This window comes from Bos javanicus, chromosome 16 (assembly GCF_032452875.1).
Source record: "Bos javanicus breed banteng chromosome 16, ARS-OSU_banteng_1.0, whole genome shotgun sequence".
NCBI lineage: Eukaryota > Metazoa > Chordata > Mammalia > Artiodactyla > Bovidae > Bos > Bos javanicus.
The window spans coordinates 42161228-42178914 of NC_083883.1; the positions used below are offsets into that span (position 1 = coordinate 42161228).

Below are 17687 nucleotides of genomic sequence, written 5' to 3' on the forward strand. Positions count from 1 at the left end.
TAAAACGAGATGTCAAAAGTGAATATTCATATTTTAACACACCCAGAACGATATTTTATGCACTATTTCCAACAGCCTCAATGCAGAAGTCCAAAGGGATTGAAATAATACCACAGTATCACACTTTAACACTTATAAGGGGGAAGAAATTAAGGGTAAACATAAATTAAAGGATAAAATATTTACAAATACAGATAGAAACATGCTCTCTTCTGAGATCAGACCACTAATTAGAATTAGCAAAACAGCATAAGGTCTATTTTATACTACAGATAAAAGAATAAAGGAAAAAATCTCAGAGATGTATTAATCAGGCAGTATTAAATGGGTTTTAGTGATATTTAATTAAAAGGCGACATTAATAAAATAAGACACTGAAGACACAGATTTGAAACTACTCCAATATTACACAAGTGAAGCTCCTGGAAGGTGGGCATAAGAAAGAGGAAATGTTAAAACATGCACCCCTGGGCTATGAACCTATATGAATCATTCTTAACATGGGGTAGATACTGAAAAGGAATATTCTGAACTGTTGCTTATGTAAAACAAATTTTGTCATCATAATTAACAACAAAACAATGACTGAGGTGTATGTATTTGGCAGGCTAGTTCTGCTCCCAATGAAGACACATACTTATTTTTGGTTCCGAATGTCCTCTAACAAAAATACCCACCCGCCCCCCAAAAAAAGTGAAGTCACTCAGAAAAGTGAAGTTGTGTCCAACTCTTTGCGACTCCATGGACTGTAGCCTACCAGGCTTCTCCATCCATGGGATTTTCCAGGCAAGAGTACCAGAGTGGGTTGCCATTTCCTTCTCCAGGGGATCTTCCCAACCCAGGGATCAAACCTAGGTCTCCTACATTGCAGGCAGACGCTTTACCCTCTGAGCCACCAGGGAAACTTATCCTACCCAAGCTTCTCCCAATTCAAAGGACTCATCTCTTCTAGGAACCTTTTATAAATTAATTTATACCAGGAATGAAACCAATTTTAGTTCATCATTTCCCCAAAAGACATTCTTATTTTACTACAGAGTCAACATTTGAGCTTTGTAGTCTTCTTATTTTATCACCAGTTGCTTAAGGAAGGAGCAGTATTTTATGCTCACTTTGTAAATTCCTCCACTTTAGAGCTTAATGTAGCTCTTCACTTGTGTTCTACTAAGGATTACAGCCTATTGCATCCCATTAGGAAGAATGCCAGCTTTGCTACAATATCTCCCTGCTTAAACCACCCCCTCTCAGTAAAGTGAAAGTCGCTCAGTCATGTCCGACTCTTGGCGACCCCATGGACTATACAGTCCATGGAATTCTCCAGGCCAGAATACTGGAGTGGGTAGCTGTTCCCTTCTCCAGGGGATATTCCTAATCCAGGGATTGAACCCAGGTCTCCTGCATTGCAGGCGCATTCTTTACCAACTGAGCCACAAGGGAAGCCCAAGAATACTGGAGTGGGTAGCCTATCCCTTCTCTAGTATATCTTCCTGACCCAGCAATCAAACCAGGGTCTCCTGTATTGCAGGCAAATTCTTTACAAACTGAGCTATCAGGGAAGCCCACCCCCTCTTAGGTGTTCCCCCCAATTATGGCAACAGAGTGAACATATGGCCTGATTTCCCAGAGGCAGCCCCTGTTATATGCCGTTTTCCCAGTTGTAATTATTAACAATGCCCCCTTTCACGTTCCAACATGTCCAAACTTTAGACAAAGAAATTATATAGTCATCCAGAGAGCTTTTTTAAAACTCAGATAGATCCCAGGGTCCCATCCCAACCCACAGAATCAGAGTCTTGGGATGGGAAGGGAGCTGTGCCAGACAGCTGCATTTCTAGCAGATGATTCTGATCCATAAACCAGTATCTAGAAACCACCACCACCCGTCCTGGCCAGACCAGCAACCACAACCCAGCCACTGAGCCACACCTTACTTAGCATCTGTGAAGACAATTAGATTTGTGAGCAGGATGTTCAAATTCTTCCCAGATTCCCCAAGTCTGATTTTCTCCACTTACCAATCATTTCCAGGTGTGCCACTAATTTGGACACATTCGCCTTGGCAAGCTCACTGGTGGTCTTATTCAGCACGAGAGAAAGCGAATGAACCTAAGAACACAGGAGGTAAGGCAAGGCGAATGTTACTCGGAGGAAAAGGTACCTTTCAGACAAATGGCATCAAGAAAGATGCTACAAGTCTCGGGAAAGCTGAAGATAAACCTTTTTGTCCAACTGATACCAAATTCATTTCAACTTTTCTTAGCCAGTCAAACCACATAAGAGGAGAGAGCTGATAGGAAAAGAACTTGACTGGGCAATCTAAAACCCAGGTTCTGTGGTGTCTTCTCTGTGGTCGCCTCGTCTGTTCTCTTTAAATTTTTTTTTTTTTTCTTTCTTCTCTCTCTTTTTTTGTTTTGTATGTTGGTTGGTTGGCTTTTTGGTTTTTGGGGGGGGATGCTTTCTTTGGGCTTCATCTATTGTTTGTCAGTAAAATGTTTTACATTATAAAACAATTTTTCCCCTTTCAGCATTTATCTCTAATATTGCACTATTCTGTAATCACTCATACAGATTCATTAAGTGTACCCTAAGAATTTGTCAAAGCGAAGTGATAAATACACTTAATGTTTAATGTCTTCAGACTAATATTTAGTAGAAGCCCCTGGTGACCAACTGGGACTTCACTTAGAAGCACAATCAAAGATTTTCTTCCCCAGAGCCAACCACCAATAGAAGAAAACCAAAATCCTGTTTTAGGAACAGCATTCTTGGAAACAAATAAATCCAGTAACATAATTCTGTCATTTTAGCTACAAAAAGGACTCTGTGTCTACGATTTATGGAGGCAGATACCCCTGAGTGCCATCACTGGGTAAGGCATCGGCTGAAGAGAAGAAAGGAGGGAAGAGAAGGACAGAAGCTCACATCCCAGTTCACACTCTCTGCTCCCGAATGGCAGAGCCGGTGAAATGCACCCCTTATCTTTAATGCCTACCATGACAGAGGATGACATGGTTGGATGGCATCACCGACTCAATGAACATGAGTTTGATCAAACCCCGGGAGATAGTGAACGACAGGGAAGCCTGACGTGCTGCAGTCCGTGGGGTTGCAAAGAGCTGGTCATGACTTAGCAATTGAACAACAACAAAGTAGGTGTTCAGCATACGTCTGATAAATGAAAAAAAAAAAAAAAACAACGGAAAAGGAAAGAAAATAGCAGGAGAAAAGGAAGGAGAAAAAACATTCAAGGAATGAAGAGAAAAAAGGAGGGAATTATTACAGATGGAGCAGTGACCATGGGGGCCACTCCAGTGGCATGAGGGGTCCCTTTGCAGTGGCTTCTGGACATGGATGACAGAAGGATCTCAAGGGAATGAGTTATCATGAAGGGGGAAGTGGAAAAAAAAAACAAACCTCTAGTCACTTCATCACCAAAATAATGCAAATACGCTTTGTTTGGAGGAATCCAGCTGTCAGCACCTGAGCCCACTCTCAGCATGGATCCTAGCTAGCATCACTGAAAGTGGGATGACTGGGTGTTGTAGACCTCCTGGTATAACGCAACAGGAAGCACTCAGCACCACCTATGAAGTGTCGGACCTGGATCTGATCAAGTCTTTAGAGCTAACTTCCATTTCTAAAATTAGAGGATGAGAGGAGTCAAATGTACCATAAAGAAACAGACAAATCCAGAATGTGGAACACTCTAGGAGACCCTAACTTGGCTTCTATAGACAACTGCATGGGAGGAAGAAGCATGGAAGGTACCATTCACTGAATGATCATTTCTGTCACGAACGTGAGGAGGGCCATACCTAGGTCATCTCATTGAACTTCCACAATCCAATGACACAGGCACCATTAAACAATCTCTGTTTACTGATGAAAAACTTGAGGGAGAAAGAGGTTAAATGGTTTGTCCACAGCCAAACATCTGTGTGGTTACAACAAAAATGCCAGCTTTCAAATCCAGGCAGTCTGACATTTAAGACACCTGTACTCTTGCTCTCACTAAAAGCCAATAATGTTCTGAGTGAGAGGGAGATGATAATAAAAGGCACATTTAAAAATAGCTACTCTGTACTAGTTACTAGTTACATAGTAACATGGTTACTATGTGCTAGACACATTGCCAGGTGCTTCAAGCAATTTCCTCATTTAGTTACCATAATCAGACAATGGAAGATAAGGAAACAGAGGCATAAAGAAGCTAAATAATTCCACTGAATTTTACAGCCCAAAGGAAAGACAAGAAGTCACTGAAACCATTTATTTCCCCTGCCTCCAGATGGGATTAATGCTAAAACCTTTTCTGAGATATTAACGTCTACCCTTTAGGAATAGACATCCAAAAGACCACGTATCTCCTCTGTGAGGTATCGATTTTCTGGCATAAATACACAGTGAGAGCATCTAAGTAAACAAGCCCACCTTCATACTCAGAACAAGAGCCTAAGGGAACTGATACCTTGAGATCCAGTTTGGTGTTAACTGGCTCCTGAAGTTCAGACTCTGCTAACGCACTTGATTCTGACTTTACGTTTTGTAGGACGTCCTCAGGCGGCACCTTCATCGCATGGTTGTCTGCAGTGGAGCCAATTCCAAAAAAATCTAGGATCACGACCCAGGTCTGCAGTGTGATCAGCACATCCAAGCAGTTAAAATCAACATCAATGCTCCGGTTAACTCGATTGTAACTGGAAGAGAATTCTGGATGCTTCTTATCCACCAGGAATACATTGATATGGACCAAGGAATCATCAAATTTACTCTTTCCCGCAAGTATCTTGGGCTCATCTACCGTTGGAGAAGGAGGTGGGGTCAAGGGATAGTCCTTGTCTTGGACTTCCTTTTGCTTCTTCCGGGAGGCCGAGGTGGGTCTCTGATACAGCTGAAATACATTGGGAGCTTCCTCCATATGAGAAGGGAGAGACCGAGGCATGTCTGGATACTCCACGTTGGACACAGAAGGGCAAGACTGAGAGAGATACTCTTTTTGTGCTAAACTAGATGGCTTTGGGGCTCCCCGAGACACCATCAGGTTCTTATATTTGGAATCTGGATTTTTCTCCAGTAAGTCCTCCATCAGCAGAGAGCGCAGGGCAATCTGAATGGACAGAGTCTGGGGGTGGTCTTTACTGAATTCCACCTCAAAATCCTGAAATTTTAAGCTCACAAGACCCTGGGCCCCCAAGGTCAGATCTCCACTTAGCTGAACTTGAAGCTCTGATATACAAAAGTTGGCTTGAATCTGGGTAAAGGATTTGACTTCCTTCACAGACAAGGACTTTTGAGAAGAGTTAGAAAGACTGGAGTGGCTGAACAATCCATTCTCCTTCCTTTCAGCGGAAGGTTCTCCACAGGTACTGAGGGGAGGCAGAGGAGAATTAGGGCAGGGTGAGGAGGCTGCACTGACTGGAAACTTATTCAGATCTTCACTATACACCAGATTGTCCAGCGTTTGTAAAACCTGCTCATATACATGCTTTGCTAACACCACCTGCATTCGAAGAGAAAAATTCAGTTATTCCACTGCTACTGTCAAATGCATTCATATGCACTGCCCACAAATTTTGTATGACTTTACCCAAGTGGTTTTTTTAAAATATAATTTATAAGATATATTTTATTTCAATTTATTTATTTTTAATTGGAGAATAACTGCTTTACAATATCGCCTTGGTTTCTGCTATATATCAACTCTCCAAGATGTTTTAAATTAGTTGACAGCAAGGATCCCCTCTTTCTTTCTTTTTCGTCCTTACACTCTGCCTCTCTCTGACCTGTGTCCATTGACAAGGCTGTCCCCAAGTACCTCACGGAATAATCTTCACACAATAAATGTTCAATAAGTGCTGGTAAATGTAGGCCTGAATCTGCACAATCATTCTTTCTAACCCCACAAAACTACAGAAATTGAAGGAAAAGTTTAAAAGAGAAAAACCTTAAAAGCCAAAAAGAAAAAGATTCAGGGAAAGTTCTCTCAACCAGAGACCCATATCCAGAAAGTACTGATGTCAAAAGCTACACATGTTCTGTTAACAGCACCCCTGGGTTACTGCAGAGCAGCTGCCAAACTAATGACCAGTCACTGCTCTAGATCCTGTGCACTGTCCTAAGGTCCTGCCTATCCTTGCTGTTTTATAATGTTATGCTTTTTGCTCTCTGGCCTGTGAAAGCAGGAAAAATGACACTTTTGAAGGAAAAAGGATGAAAGATGTATACATACATACCACACACACACCCTGGACCATTTCATTTCAATGAGGGCAAGACTAATTCTCCCTTGAAAGGATCTGTCAACAGCTCAGATAATCAGATTGTTTTATAGGTGGGCCACATATGCCAAAAGTGTGACAAGAATTATAACACTCTGGGAAAGAGGGATCCTGACTTTTTAAGCAATAATTTTCCTCATTTCTTAATGGCAACAGAATTAACGATTTGCCCTCTTCCACTCTATAATTCACCCCTCCACATGAAGAAGCTAACAAAGACTGATTCAGTGATAGAAGGACATGATAAAAGGATACCATGCTTATTAGAACAAGTTATTGACAATAATGTGCATCAACAATATCTCTTTGAATTTATATTTTCCTTCCAACATTTTATATATACAAAATATAACAAGACATAAATATAACACATGTATATAACAAATATAAAATCATTACATGACTTCAACTGTCCTGACATAAAAATCAATAGCGTGCTTACTTGAACCGGATTAACAAATTTTCCTTCAATCTTCATGATGCTAGAAGCTCCCAGGTCATCTGGACTAAGTGAGAAAGTCAGTTCAGATTCTCTCTCTATAGGGATCTTCTCCAGTTTAAACTGAATGGTCGTGTTGTTGAGGATGTGAAAAGCTGGCGTAAGAGAGAAGAAATGACCGACTAGAAACACTCAGACTGATTGTGTCGCTGCTGACCAAGTGAGGGTCTATAACAAGCCAGGAGTTGCTCTTTGACCACGAAGGCAGGTTAGCCTGGCGCCGAGGGTCTGCGATTGAGTACAAACCCTGGCAACTATTCCAAGACCAAAACTCACAGCAAGCAAGGGTATAAGATAAATTTACACATAAAGAGCATGTTACAGCTATTTTCATAACAGGCTCCATTTGATGGTTTCAAAATACGGTGCAGTGAACATTAACCCAGGCAAGGGTCCTCAGTAAGCTTCTCTTAACCTCCCAAGCTGGCATTTTCCAAACAAAATTGCTCATCAATCAGCTTTAGATTGATCCCTCTTATTGGGCCTAACTCAGAATCAAGGACAACAGAGAACTCTAAGTGAACAACTTTTAACCCAAGCAGAGAAAGCAATCTTTCGGTAACTATGTAAAAAGGAATCAGTGTGTTAACATCTGAGAACCATAGGAGTTCTCAAAGGCATTAATATCTTCACCAATCAATATAGCTTAGCTGATTTCTATAGATGCCAAGACTAACAGATTGAACTGCTTGGTTTTAGCAGATCAGATTGAGAATACATAAACACAAGCTTCCTAGAACCCTGCACCAAACCATTACACAAGATGGCAGGATAGCCAACAGAGACCATAACATCCACAGACTAAATTGCACATTCTATTTCTGTCAATCCCTCCAGCTATCTTAGACTACAATATTTAACTAGGAAAGATCTACAGCTTAGGAATGAAAAAGTCAGATGCATCTGACTAAATTACATAATACTCTAACAGAATCCACCCACTGAATCCCAGTGAATGAACACTCACCCAAGGGGGCCACTTAAAAAATCCTTATTTTGCCAAAAATGGCATTCAGTGGGAAAAGGTGCAAACATTCAAACGTAATATGAAAGCATTCTCTTAAAATTCTATTTTAACTTCTTAAATATTCACTCAGGGTAATTCTAAAAGAAAGGTTTTTGTTGTTAGTTTAAGCCAGGTACTACCTTCATAGCTGGCTCTGGAATCTAAACAAAATGAGAATAAAGATACCCATGCCTCACCTTGACCTCTATGCAAAGATTCAAAGAAATCATGTCGGGTGAAGTGAGCTTCTTCCTGACTATTGGCATTGGCAGACCCAGACAGAGGGCAGAACGCCCGGCTCATTTCCGGCCCGGGGCCCTCTCTGCCTGTCAACTGGGTGCAGTTCAAAGAATATAATTTAATGTCTTTGATTTCTACTTGCAGACGGTCACTTCTGGATTCATCATCTCCTGCCACAAAATTCTGGATGAAGATCTGTCCCAAGTGTCCTACCAACAACTCGGGACTCCCAGGCTTCCGAGGGATGGAAACCACTGGCGATTCAATGTTTATGTTCAAGATGAGCTTTACGGTGTCAGAATGAGACGCACCTAGGCCAAACCCATATGGTTCATTTTCTTCTAAGAAAAAGGAGTCCCGGGCCTTCCTGGGAGTTTCAAAGAGTGATACCATCTCACTGTACTCAGCTGTCTTAGTGGCTAGGACCGTGGTGACTTTGGTGGCTGCGCTTTTCAGCATACTTCGAAAATTTTCTTCCAGCTCATCCATGGACAACGTCAGCTCCTTCAAGAATTTAGCGGAGTGGTTGTAATGCAAGGAGGCCATCTTGAGGTTGAGAAAACATTCCTGTTTAGATTTCTCAACAAAGGTGAAACTCAGAGCATCAGTGAGGGCTGCGTCTTCCATTCTGACAAATACAGATTCATAGAAGCCAATATCACTGATGATATTTTCATAGCCTACGGAATTTCCAATGCTGACAACATATTGGTTCTTAACATTCTCTTGTGTCAAATCCATAAGCTGCAAACAGCCGAGAGAACCATTCATGTCAAATGTGTTGCCCATGGAGACATTAACTTTGGTGCCACCTATACTCGCTGTTGCAATCTTTCTGCCATACTTCTCTCCATTTGCCATTCCCACCGTCCGAAGGAGCAGCAGGTTAAGTCTGTGGATTTCCACCGCAACCTCCGTGTTTTGTTCATATGTAGATTGGTAAGTTCCCTGTTCCCTAAAGCTTCTTTCAAAATCAGTCATTAAAGGTTGAGGACTCAACTCATCTTTTTCCTTGGGAAAAGATTTTTGAAGAAAACCAATCAGCTCCACAATTGTCTCTGGATTTAGGATGATATCCAAATTATTCACCTGCAATGAAATCACCTGAAGAGTGCTATCCAAATTCATGGACGGGCACTCTGAACTCACAAACTGATATTCCAGTTTTATGAGGGACTCTTGTTCTTTGGTGAGAACTCTGTCCAGAGAAATACTAGTGGCTGACTGGTTGTTCCGTGTGGCAGCACTCGTGAAGTGGGCCACGTTGGACCCAGAGACGGGAGATTGGGCCCTGCTGTCCCGGAGGCTTCCTGTCGGGATATCAAAGCTCAAGTTCTTGTGGGAGGCCATCAAAAGGTCAAAATCAGCGCCATACGTCTGCATGGTGTCCACCAGGAGCAAACCATGAACGGTGAGGGAGACCTCAGCATCATAAGGCCTCTTCACAAAGTGAGCATTGGTGCCAAACACCTTGAGCACAGAGATGTACCGGCCGTTGCTCTCAACACCAAGCTGCATGCAATTCACCTTAAACTCCGCCAGGAGGAGCTGTGACTCCACCAAGACCTCCCGAGTATGCTGCTCCAACATCACAATGCTCTGGGTCAAGTTCATCACAGAGTCTTGCAAACTTCCCCGCTGTCCCCCTTGGGGAAAAATCTTCTCCTTCATCTGAGAGTCAAAAGTCTTCATTTCTGGGGTGGTCAGGAGAGCAAAACAATTCTTCAGAGCAGATATTTTATCTTCATTGATGTGGATCTTCAGGTCTGGTAGGTTGCCTGAGAGGACGGCTCCAGGGTACTTGGGATCTGATGTATAAATCAATCGACGTTCTAACTGGAGGTGAACGTTGAATTTCTCGACCACATGGGTCGGTCCCACATCAATATCCTGGACATGCTTCCAGTTGTCCTTCACGCGTCCAACCATGATCTGCAGGTCGAGAAAGGACAGCGAGTACCTCTCGTACATCTTCGTGCTCATGAGATGTGCTTGAAGCTGCTCTTCACTGAACTTGACTCCAGAAAATGGAGGTGTTTTCTCCCCATTACTGCTGCTAGTCTCAGGAGGTGGGGTATTGGGAGGTGTGGCAAGAGGGGTCTTATATTCATCATCACTGAACTGATTCTCTTCCAATGCTGACCCGTCCCCACTCTTCCTCTTGGAGTCATCTGCAGATGAAAACAGAAGATTTAAAGTACATGTCGGCTCTTGCCTTCCTCCCCCATTTAATGTAATAATTAAGAAAAGTAGAGAAGAGTCGGACACAACTTAAGAGGCTGAACGACAACACGAAAGAATCAAGAGCCCTGATTTAAAAAATAAACGGATGAAAACTCTTAGCATAGTATTCTGTATTTCCCATGTATTCAGAGTGAACTTATCTACTGATTTGGAAATCAAAACACAAAGAGTAAAAGTTCATGGAACATGAGGAAAGATGGAGACCTGCTAACACAGGAACACATGTCAGGGTGCAGAAACGAACAATGCCCTCTAGACACTGTCCCCCCGCCCCCCAACATCTGAGCTGCACTGCATGAGCTGCCATCACCAACCCTCCTTATTTGTTTACTTTTTCCTGTATTCATCTATGTGTTTGTTTTGTCCCCCCAACTAGAAGTTTCCAAAAGAACAGAGGTTTCCTCTGCCTCCTCAACACAATACCCGAGTTTTAGATCAGCACTTGGCGAGCAGTAATTGCTTAATATGTCAAGTTTCCAGCCCCAAATTCACTCAACCCCTCTCTTCGGCACCTGAGCAGTGTCGCGACAACTACAAAAACACGTCCCTGGGTTTGGTCACCTGTGTCTCTGTCCCATGTTAGTGTTTTATAAATCCAAGTAGGTACTTTCTGAGGTTGTGTGATCCTTTTCTTCGGATGTAATTCCCTTTACACATCCCCTTAGGGCCAAGCTCATACCAGCCAAAGAGTAGAAACAACCAAATGTCCACCAACTGATGAGTGGATAAATATTATAAAATGTAGTATATCAATACAAGGGAACATCATTTAGCTGCAAACAGAAATGAAGTATTGATAACATGCTACAGGGCTTCCCTGGTGGCTCAGATGATAAAGAATCTACCTACAATGCAGGAGACCAGGGCTCAGTCCCTTGGGTTGGGAAGATCCCTTGGAGAACAGAATGGCTATCCATTCCAGTATTCTTGCCTGGAGAATTCCAAAGACAGAGGAGCCTGGCGGGCTACAGTCCAAGGGGTCAAAAAGAGTCAGACACAACTAAGTGACTAACACTTTCACTTTCCCTTTTTTCACAAAATGGATAAACCTTGAAAACACTAAGTGAAAGAAGTCATACATAAAAGGTCTCATATTACATGATTCTATTTACATGAACTGTTCAGAACAGGCAAATAAACAGAGATAGAAAGATCAGTGGTTAGCAAAGGCTAGGAGAGGTGGTAATAGAGAATATGGGTCTAGAATGTCTTCTTGGGACAAAGAAAATGTTCCAGAATTAGATAACAGTGAGAGCTGTACCATTTTATGAATATACCAAAAACAACTGAATTGTACATTTTCAAATGGATCTCAATAAAACTACTATATAAAAAAGTAACAAGTTAACTTTGGAGCCTAGAAACGTTAAATAAACCTCTATTTAAGCTTTACTTGGTTCAATGAGAGAGAGAGATCAATCTGCCAAGATATGCCTTTATTACTTCACATTCACACTGTACCTTGGGTGTTGGTCAACAGCATTCTTCCTAGATCCACAACAACCAACACGGGATTCTTGAACTTAAAGTCATCAGGAAATATCACTTGAGGGGCAGAAATGTCCAGTCTCACAGTCCACCGTTTACTCTCCTCCTATAAAAATAGAATCAACCACAATTAAATAGCCTTGAACTACAACAGCTAAGAGTGGGCACTTTTATCAGCTGGAGCTCAAGCCTCCCTGAAGGTCACACTAGGATCACAGGATGACCTAATGGTCTATGGTATTAAAGCAAAACATTTAAAATAAAAGTGGATCCAAATGCTTAAGGATATGAGACATTACCACAGGAAAACGGCTGAAGTGGGCAAGAAAAATGTGCAAATTACTGGTTTGGGCGTTGCTTGCTATTTGATTCTGATGATCGATGGTTTAAGAAAGGTCTTATTTCTAAAGACTTAATACTTTAAAAGTATTGTAGAAATTATGGAATTCAAATAAATGAGAAATCTAAATATTTTTATTTATTCATGGACATTGCTAAGCACGAACTTTCAGGCCAAAATATCTTACTGAAAAACATAAGCTTTGACATTTTAAATATAAAAAAGGGACAATTCATTAATTTGTTAATGGCTCTTCCCATGAATTTGTTATATAAATTAGCTAATTTATATAAATGCTATCAAAGAGGATTATATACAGTAAAAAACAATTTATATATTGTTTCAATTTATTTAAATTGGAGGACAATTACAATACTGTGATGGTTTTTGCCATACATCAATGTGAATCAGCCATAAGTATATATGTGTCCCCTCCATCATGAACTCCCCTCCCACTGCCGTCCTTACCCCATCCCTCCAGGTTGTCAGAGAGCAACAGCTTTGGGTGCCCTGAGTCATACATCAAACTTACACTGGTTGTCTATTTTACATATGGTAATGTGTATGTTTCAATACTATTCTCTCAAATCATCCTACCTCACCGTCTCCAACTGAGTCCAAGAGTCTGTTCTTTATGTCTGTGTCTCTTTTGCCGCCCTGCACGTAGAACTGTCTGTACCATCTTTCCAGATGCCATCAGTTCCGTTCAGTTCAGTCCCTCAGTTGTGTCCAACTCTTTGCCACCCCATGAATCGCAGCATGCCAGGCCTCCCTGTCCATCACCAACTCCCAGAGTTTACCCAAACTCATGTCCATTGAGTTGGTGATGCCATCCAGCCATCTCATCCTCTGTCGTCCCCTTCCCCTCCTGCCCCCAGTCTCTCCCAGCATCAGAGTCTTTTCCAATGAGTCAACTCTTCGCATGAGGTGGCCAAAGTATTGGAGTTTCAGCTTCAGCATTAGTCCTTCCAATGAACACCCAAGGACTGATCTCCTTTAGGATGGATTGGTTGGATCTCCTTGCAGTCCAAGGGACTCTCAAGAGTCTTCTCCAACACCACAGTTTAAAAGCATCAATTCTTCGGCGCTCAGCTTTCTTAACAGTCCAACTCTCACATCCATACATGACCACTGGAAAAACCATAGCCTTGACTAGACAGACCTTTGTTGGCAAAGTAATGTCTCTGCTTTTGAATATGCTATCTAGGTTGGTCATAACTATCCTTCCAAGGAGGAAGCATCTTTTAATTTCATGGCTGCAGTCACCATCTGCAGTGATTTTGGAGCCCAGAAAAATAAAGTCTGACACTGTTTGCACATCTATTTCCCATGAAGTGATGGGACCAGATGCCATGATCTTCATTTTCTGAATGTTGAGCTTTAAGCCAACTTTTCCACTCTCCTCTTTCACTTTCATCAAGAAGCTTTTGAGTTCCTCTTCACTTTCTGCCATAAGGATGGTGTCATCTGCATATCTGAGGTTATTGAGATTTCTTCTGGCAATCTTGATTCTAGCTTGTGTTTCTTCCAGACCAGCGTTTCTCATGATGTATTCTGCAGAGAAGTTAAATAAGCAGGGTGACAATACACAACCTTGACATACTGCTTTTCCTATTTGGAACCAGTCTGTTGTTCCATGTCCAGTTCTAACTGTTGCTTCCTGACCTGCATATAGGTTTCTCAAGAGGCAGGTTAGGTGGTCTGGTATTCCCATCTCTTGAAGAATTTTCCACAGTTTGTTGTGATCCACACAGTCAAAGGCTTTGGCATAGTCAATAAAGCAGAAATAGATGTTTTTCTGGAACTCTCTTGCTTTCTTGATGATCCAGCGGATGTTGGCAATTGATCTCTGGTTCCTTTGCCTTTATATGCCTTAATATACGGTATTTATCTTTCTCTTTCTGACTTACTTCACTCTGTATAATAGGCTCTAGATTCATCCACCTCATTAGAACTGACTACTCAAATGCATTTCTTTCCATAGCTGAGTAATATTCCATTGTGTGTATGTACCACAACTTATTTATCCATTTATCTGTCAATGGGCATCTAGGTTGCTTCCATATCCTAGTATTGTAAATATATAATTTATACATTTTATATATACTATATAAATATAATTTATATAACTACATGTAGTAATAGTAACATTTGGTAAATTATATGTAGTAGTAAAAGATAATTTATATAAATGCCATGAAAGAGAAACCTCTTGGTCTAAGATAATCAGAAGTACTAAATGCTGTTATTTGTATTGAAACACATGCAAAAACAAAAAACAGAACAAATTCTGCATCCCATACTACAAACCCCTAAGTGTTGCCCCTGAACATTTCTGCCATCCCTTACACTCCCAGCTGGCTCTGCACCAACTACAAGCTACCCTCTGAGTGGTACACCTACTGCTGCATCTGAGCAGCACATCCCCAGGCCACAGGGTCAGAAACTCAGTTTAGCTGGACTGTTGAGATGTTTCTTGGCTCTTCCTGTGCACAAGCGTCCTCATGTCAGCTGGGCATTCGGCATCACAAAGTGATCATCACTCCCAGGAATCAAAATGGAGGTATCGGGCTTCCCTGGTGAACCGGTGGTTAAGAATCCTCCTTGCAATTCAAGGGACACTGGTTCAATTCCTGGTCCGGGAAGATCCCACATGCAGCGGAGCAACTAAGCCCACGAGCCACAGCTCCTGAGCCCACACACCTAGAACCCATGCTCCACAACAAGAGAAACCACTGCACTGAGAAGCCCGTGCACCACAACAAAGAGTAGACCCTGCTCGCCTCAACCGGAAAAACCCACATGCAGCAACAAAGACCCACCACAGCCAAAAAAGTAAACAAACAAATCTTTAAAACAAAAAGTTACTGGGGCATCATTCCAATAGTTTTTCTTCTGATAACAGTAAGTAAAAGGGGGTGTTCTTAATTGAAATATTTACAAAATGTCAGGTCTAGAAAATGGAACAAAGACAAGTCTTGAGAATGTTCTAAGACAGAAACAAGGAAGAAATAATAGATGATCTAGTCTCAGTCATTTGTTTTTATTTATTACACCCTGACTGTAAAAGACATGGGATTTTACTTTTTGCTAGCTGATAAGTATTTCATAGATTCTGCTTACTTATTAGTGTAATTGATACAAGCATGACTCTCTACTATAGATAAAGAATTTCCCAAAAAGAATGCCTTCCTCTTCCCACCCCCACCCCCAAAAGGAGCATTCGTTATGTCCACTTACAATGAAATCACCCACTAGCAATCGGTCAAGAGTCTGTCGGATTTCTGCCTTGGTCTGCATCTTCAGTCTGTTGTACTGTCTTCGCGCAGCTTCAGCCACTCTCAACTCAAGTTCAGATTGATAACCAAAACCTGCCAGATTGGAAATATCCAAGAGTCAGAATGTTCTTATGGTTGGGTGAAAGAAAGCGCTGCAACATCTACTCTCACCAGGAATTTCCACCAAAGCTAAAAAACAGTCTGTACAACAGGAGTTCCTTACTCCAGCCTGAGCTGGGGTCACAGGAAAGTGGCAAAGACAGTGAGGGACAGCCATGCAGAGAAAGGTAGTACATAAGAGGTGGGTATCTAAGTTATCAGAATTTCTAGAATCATTTTCTGAAAGATTCTAAAGTATTATATTTCAAAATCCTTAAAAGCATGATCATTACTGAAAGGGAAACTGGAATTTAGGAGGATTTGCCTTCTACGTTCCATCAGTGTCAGAGCAATGAAGCTAAGACATTTATGGTCACCGTCTACATGAAAGGGGCTTCCCAGAGGGCTCAGTAGTAAAGAACCCACCTGCCTATGAAGGAGACATGGGTTCAATCCCAGGGTGGGGGAGATCCCCTAGAGGAAGAAATGGCAACCCACTCCAGTATCCTTGCTTGGAAAATTCCACGGACAGAGGAGCCTGGTGGGCTGCAGTCTATGGGGTCGCAAAGAGCAACTAAGCATGCACACACATTCATGTACATGCTGCTGCTGCTGCTAAGTCACTTCAGTCGTGTCCAACTCTGTGTGATCCCACAGACGGCAGCCACCAGGCTCCCCGTCCCTGGGATCCTCCAAGCAAGAACACTGGAGTGGGTTGCCATTTCCTTCTCCAATGCATGAAAGTGAAAAGTGAAAGCGAAGTCGCTTAGTCGTGTCCGACTCTTAGCGACCCCATGGACTGCAGCCTACCAGGCTCCTCCATCCGTGGGATTTTCCAGGCATGAAAAGACTCAAAAACTGGATCAAAAACTAAAACAACTCTTATGAAAGAGGAGTGACGGATATATTTAGGAAAGCACTATCGTTTTATCGATTTCTCTATCAACAGAATTGCTTTTTTTGCATATACTGTCTCAAATCTTTTTGGGAGACAAAGGCAGACATATGTATACCAGTGCACAGAAGAGTCCAATGACAACCTCTGCAGTATATATCGCTGCACCAAACAAGTAAAACAGACCACTCTCATCTAGCAGAAAATTCTTGAACATTCCTCCTAAATTCTCTGGCCTAAAATATCCTGGGTAGCCAAGGAAACCACTGTCGTAATAGTTGGAAAGTATTTTAAATGCATGCTAAATGAAGGCAAAGAAAGAAAAAATATTAAGTCATTGATTCCCCTTGGAAGAGCAACTTTCCAAGGATATTCACTTTGATTCAGTATCGAAGGACAACCCTTCCACTTACTGTCAGGCCTTTTCTAGCACTACCAGGTCACCGGAATGTATAATAACCCTTGTCCCAGAAGCGACAACAAAGAGGTCATTAGAAAGTAACATAATCAAACAAAAAAGTTAACCTGAGGTATGAACCTTTCCCTTGTAGAAAAAGTCTGCCACTTTTTTAATAGCCTGGGGATTATATATGATGTTCAAGGGCCTCGTGCTGACATTCAGCCGCCTCTCAAAATGGCTGTGCACTGGATTTCTCTCGTACAGCATCTCAAAAACCGGGTCATCTGGGTCTGCAGCTAGAGGAAAAGAACCAGAGGGGAAAAAAAATAAATAGAACACAGCAAAACAATCACCTTATTCTTTATAACTGGCAAAGAATTCTGGGGGAAAAAAAGACATTTCCTCAATTATTTTCCAATTAAGTCTCGTTTTCAAAAACTTTATAAAATAGAGAGCCCAATAAGGACTGCCTCTAGGTATCAACAGGACTCCTCAAGACCAAGTTGCTGTATTCACTCCCATCATGGAACCCCAGACCCGGAGGCCCTGTGAGTTGCTCCAGTCACTCACCAGTCAAGGGAGAGCACAGGGGCATCTCCAAGTCAGATAAGGATCCACACAGCAAACCCATGGGCACAAAACAGGACTCACTCCCTCTTTGACCTCTGACGAAGACTACTGATCTGTAATCACTGCATTTTTAAGGTTGAATTTAAGAACACATGACAGTTTACCAGGATAATGATGGCTTCTGTCTGCAGACGTTGTTTGGAGTCCAAAAGACTGGGAGACTCTGCCAACTTCCTTTTGCTGATGAACACACACAAAACACATAAAGGTCAGGGTGATAGGGGCCAATTCACCGTGCACACATTCTCTCTCATCTTACCCTTTGGCGTCACTCTCACTTAGCACAGTCG

The 17687-nt window shown here is 42.0% G+C and overlaps 1 protein-coding gene across 11 annotated transcripts in view; it reads right to left on the reverse strand.

The window, feature by feature from the left end:
- The window catches only part of VPS13D (vacuolar protein sorting 13 homolog D), a 272136-nt gene that overhangs the window by 222057 nt on the left and 32392 nt on the right, over positions 1-17687 (reverse strand). For 10 of the 11 annotated variants that reach the window (XM_061382671.1, XM_061382670.1, XM_061382669.1 and 7 more), the window contains exons 15-22: positions 17502-17577; positions 16893-17063; positions 15336-15466; positions 11729-11861; positions 7981-10194; positions 6721-6872; positions 4469-5500; positions 2016-2106 (exon numbers count right to left, since the gene is read on the reverse strand). In XM_061382671.1, the coding sequence (XP_061238655.1) occupies positions 2016-2106; positions 4469-5500; positions 6721-6872; positions 7981-10194; positions 11729-11861; positions 15336-15466; positions 16893-17063; positions 17502-17577 (4000 nt within the window). Of the gene's footprint in view, positions 1-2015; positions 2107-4468; positions 5501-6720; positions 6873-7980; positions 10195-11728; positions 11862-15335; positions 15467-16892; positions 17064-17501; positions 17578-17687 lie in introns of those variants that run through there. The other variant, XM_061382675.1, reaches the window with a different exon arrangement.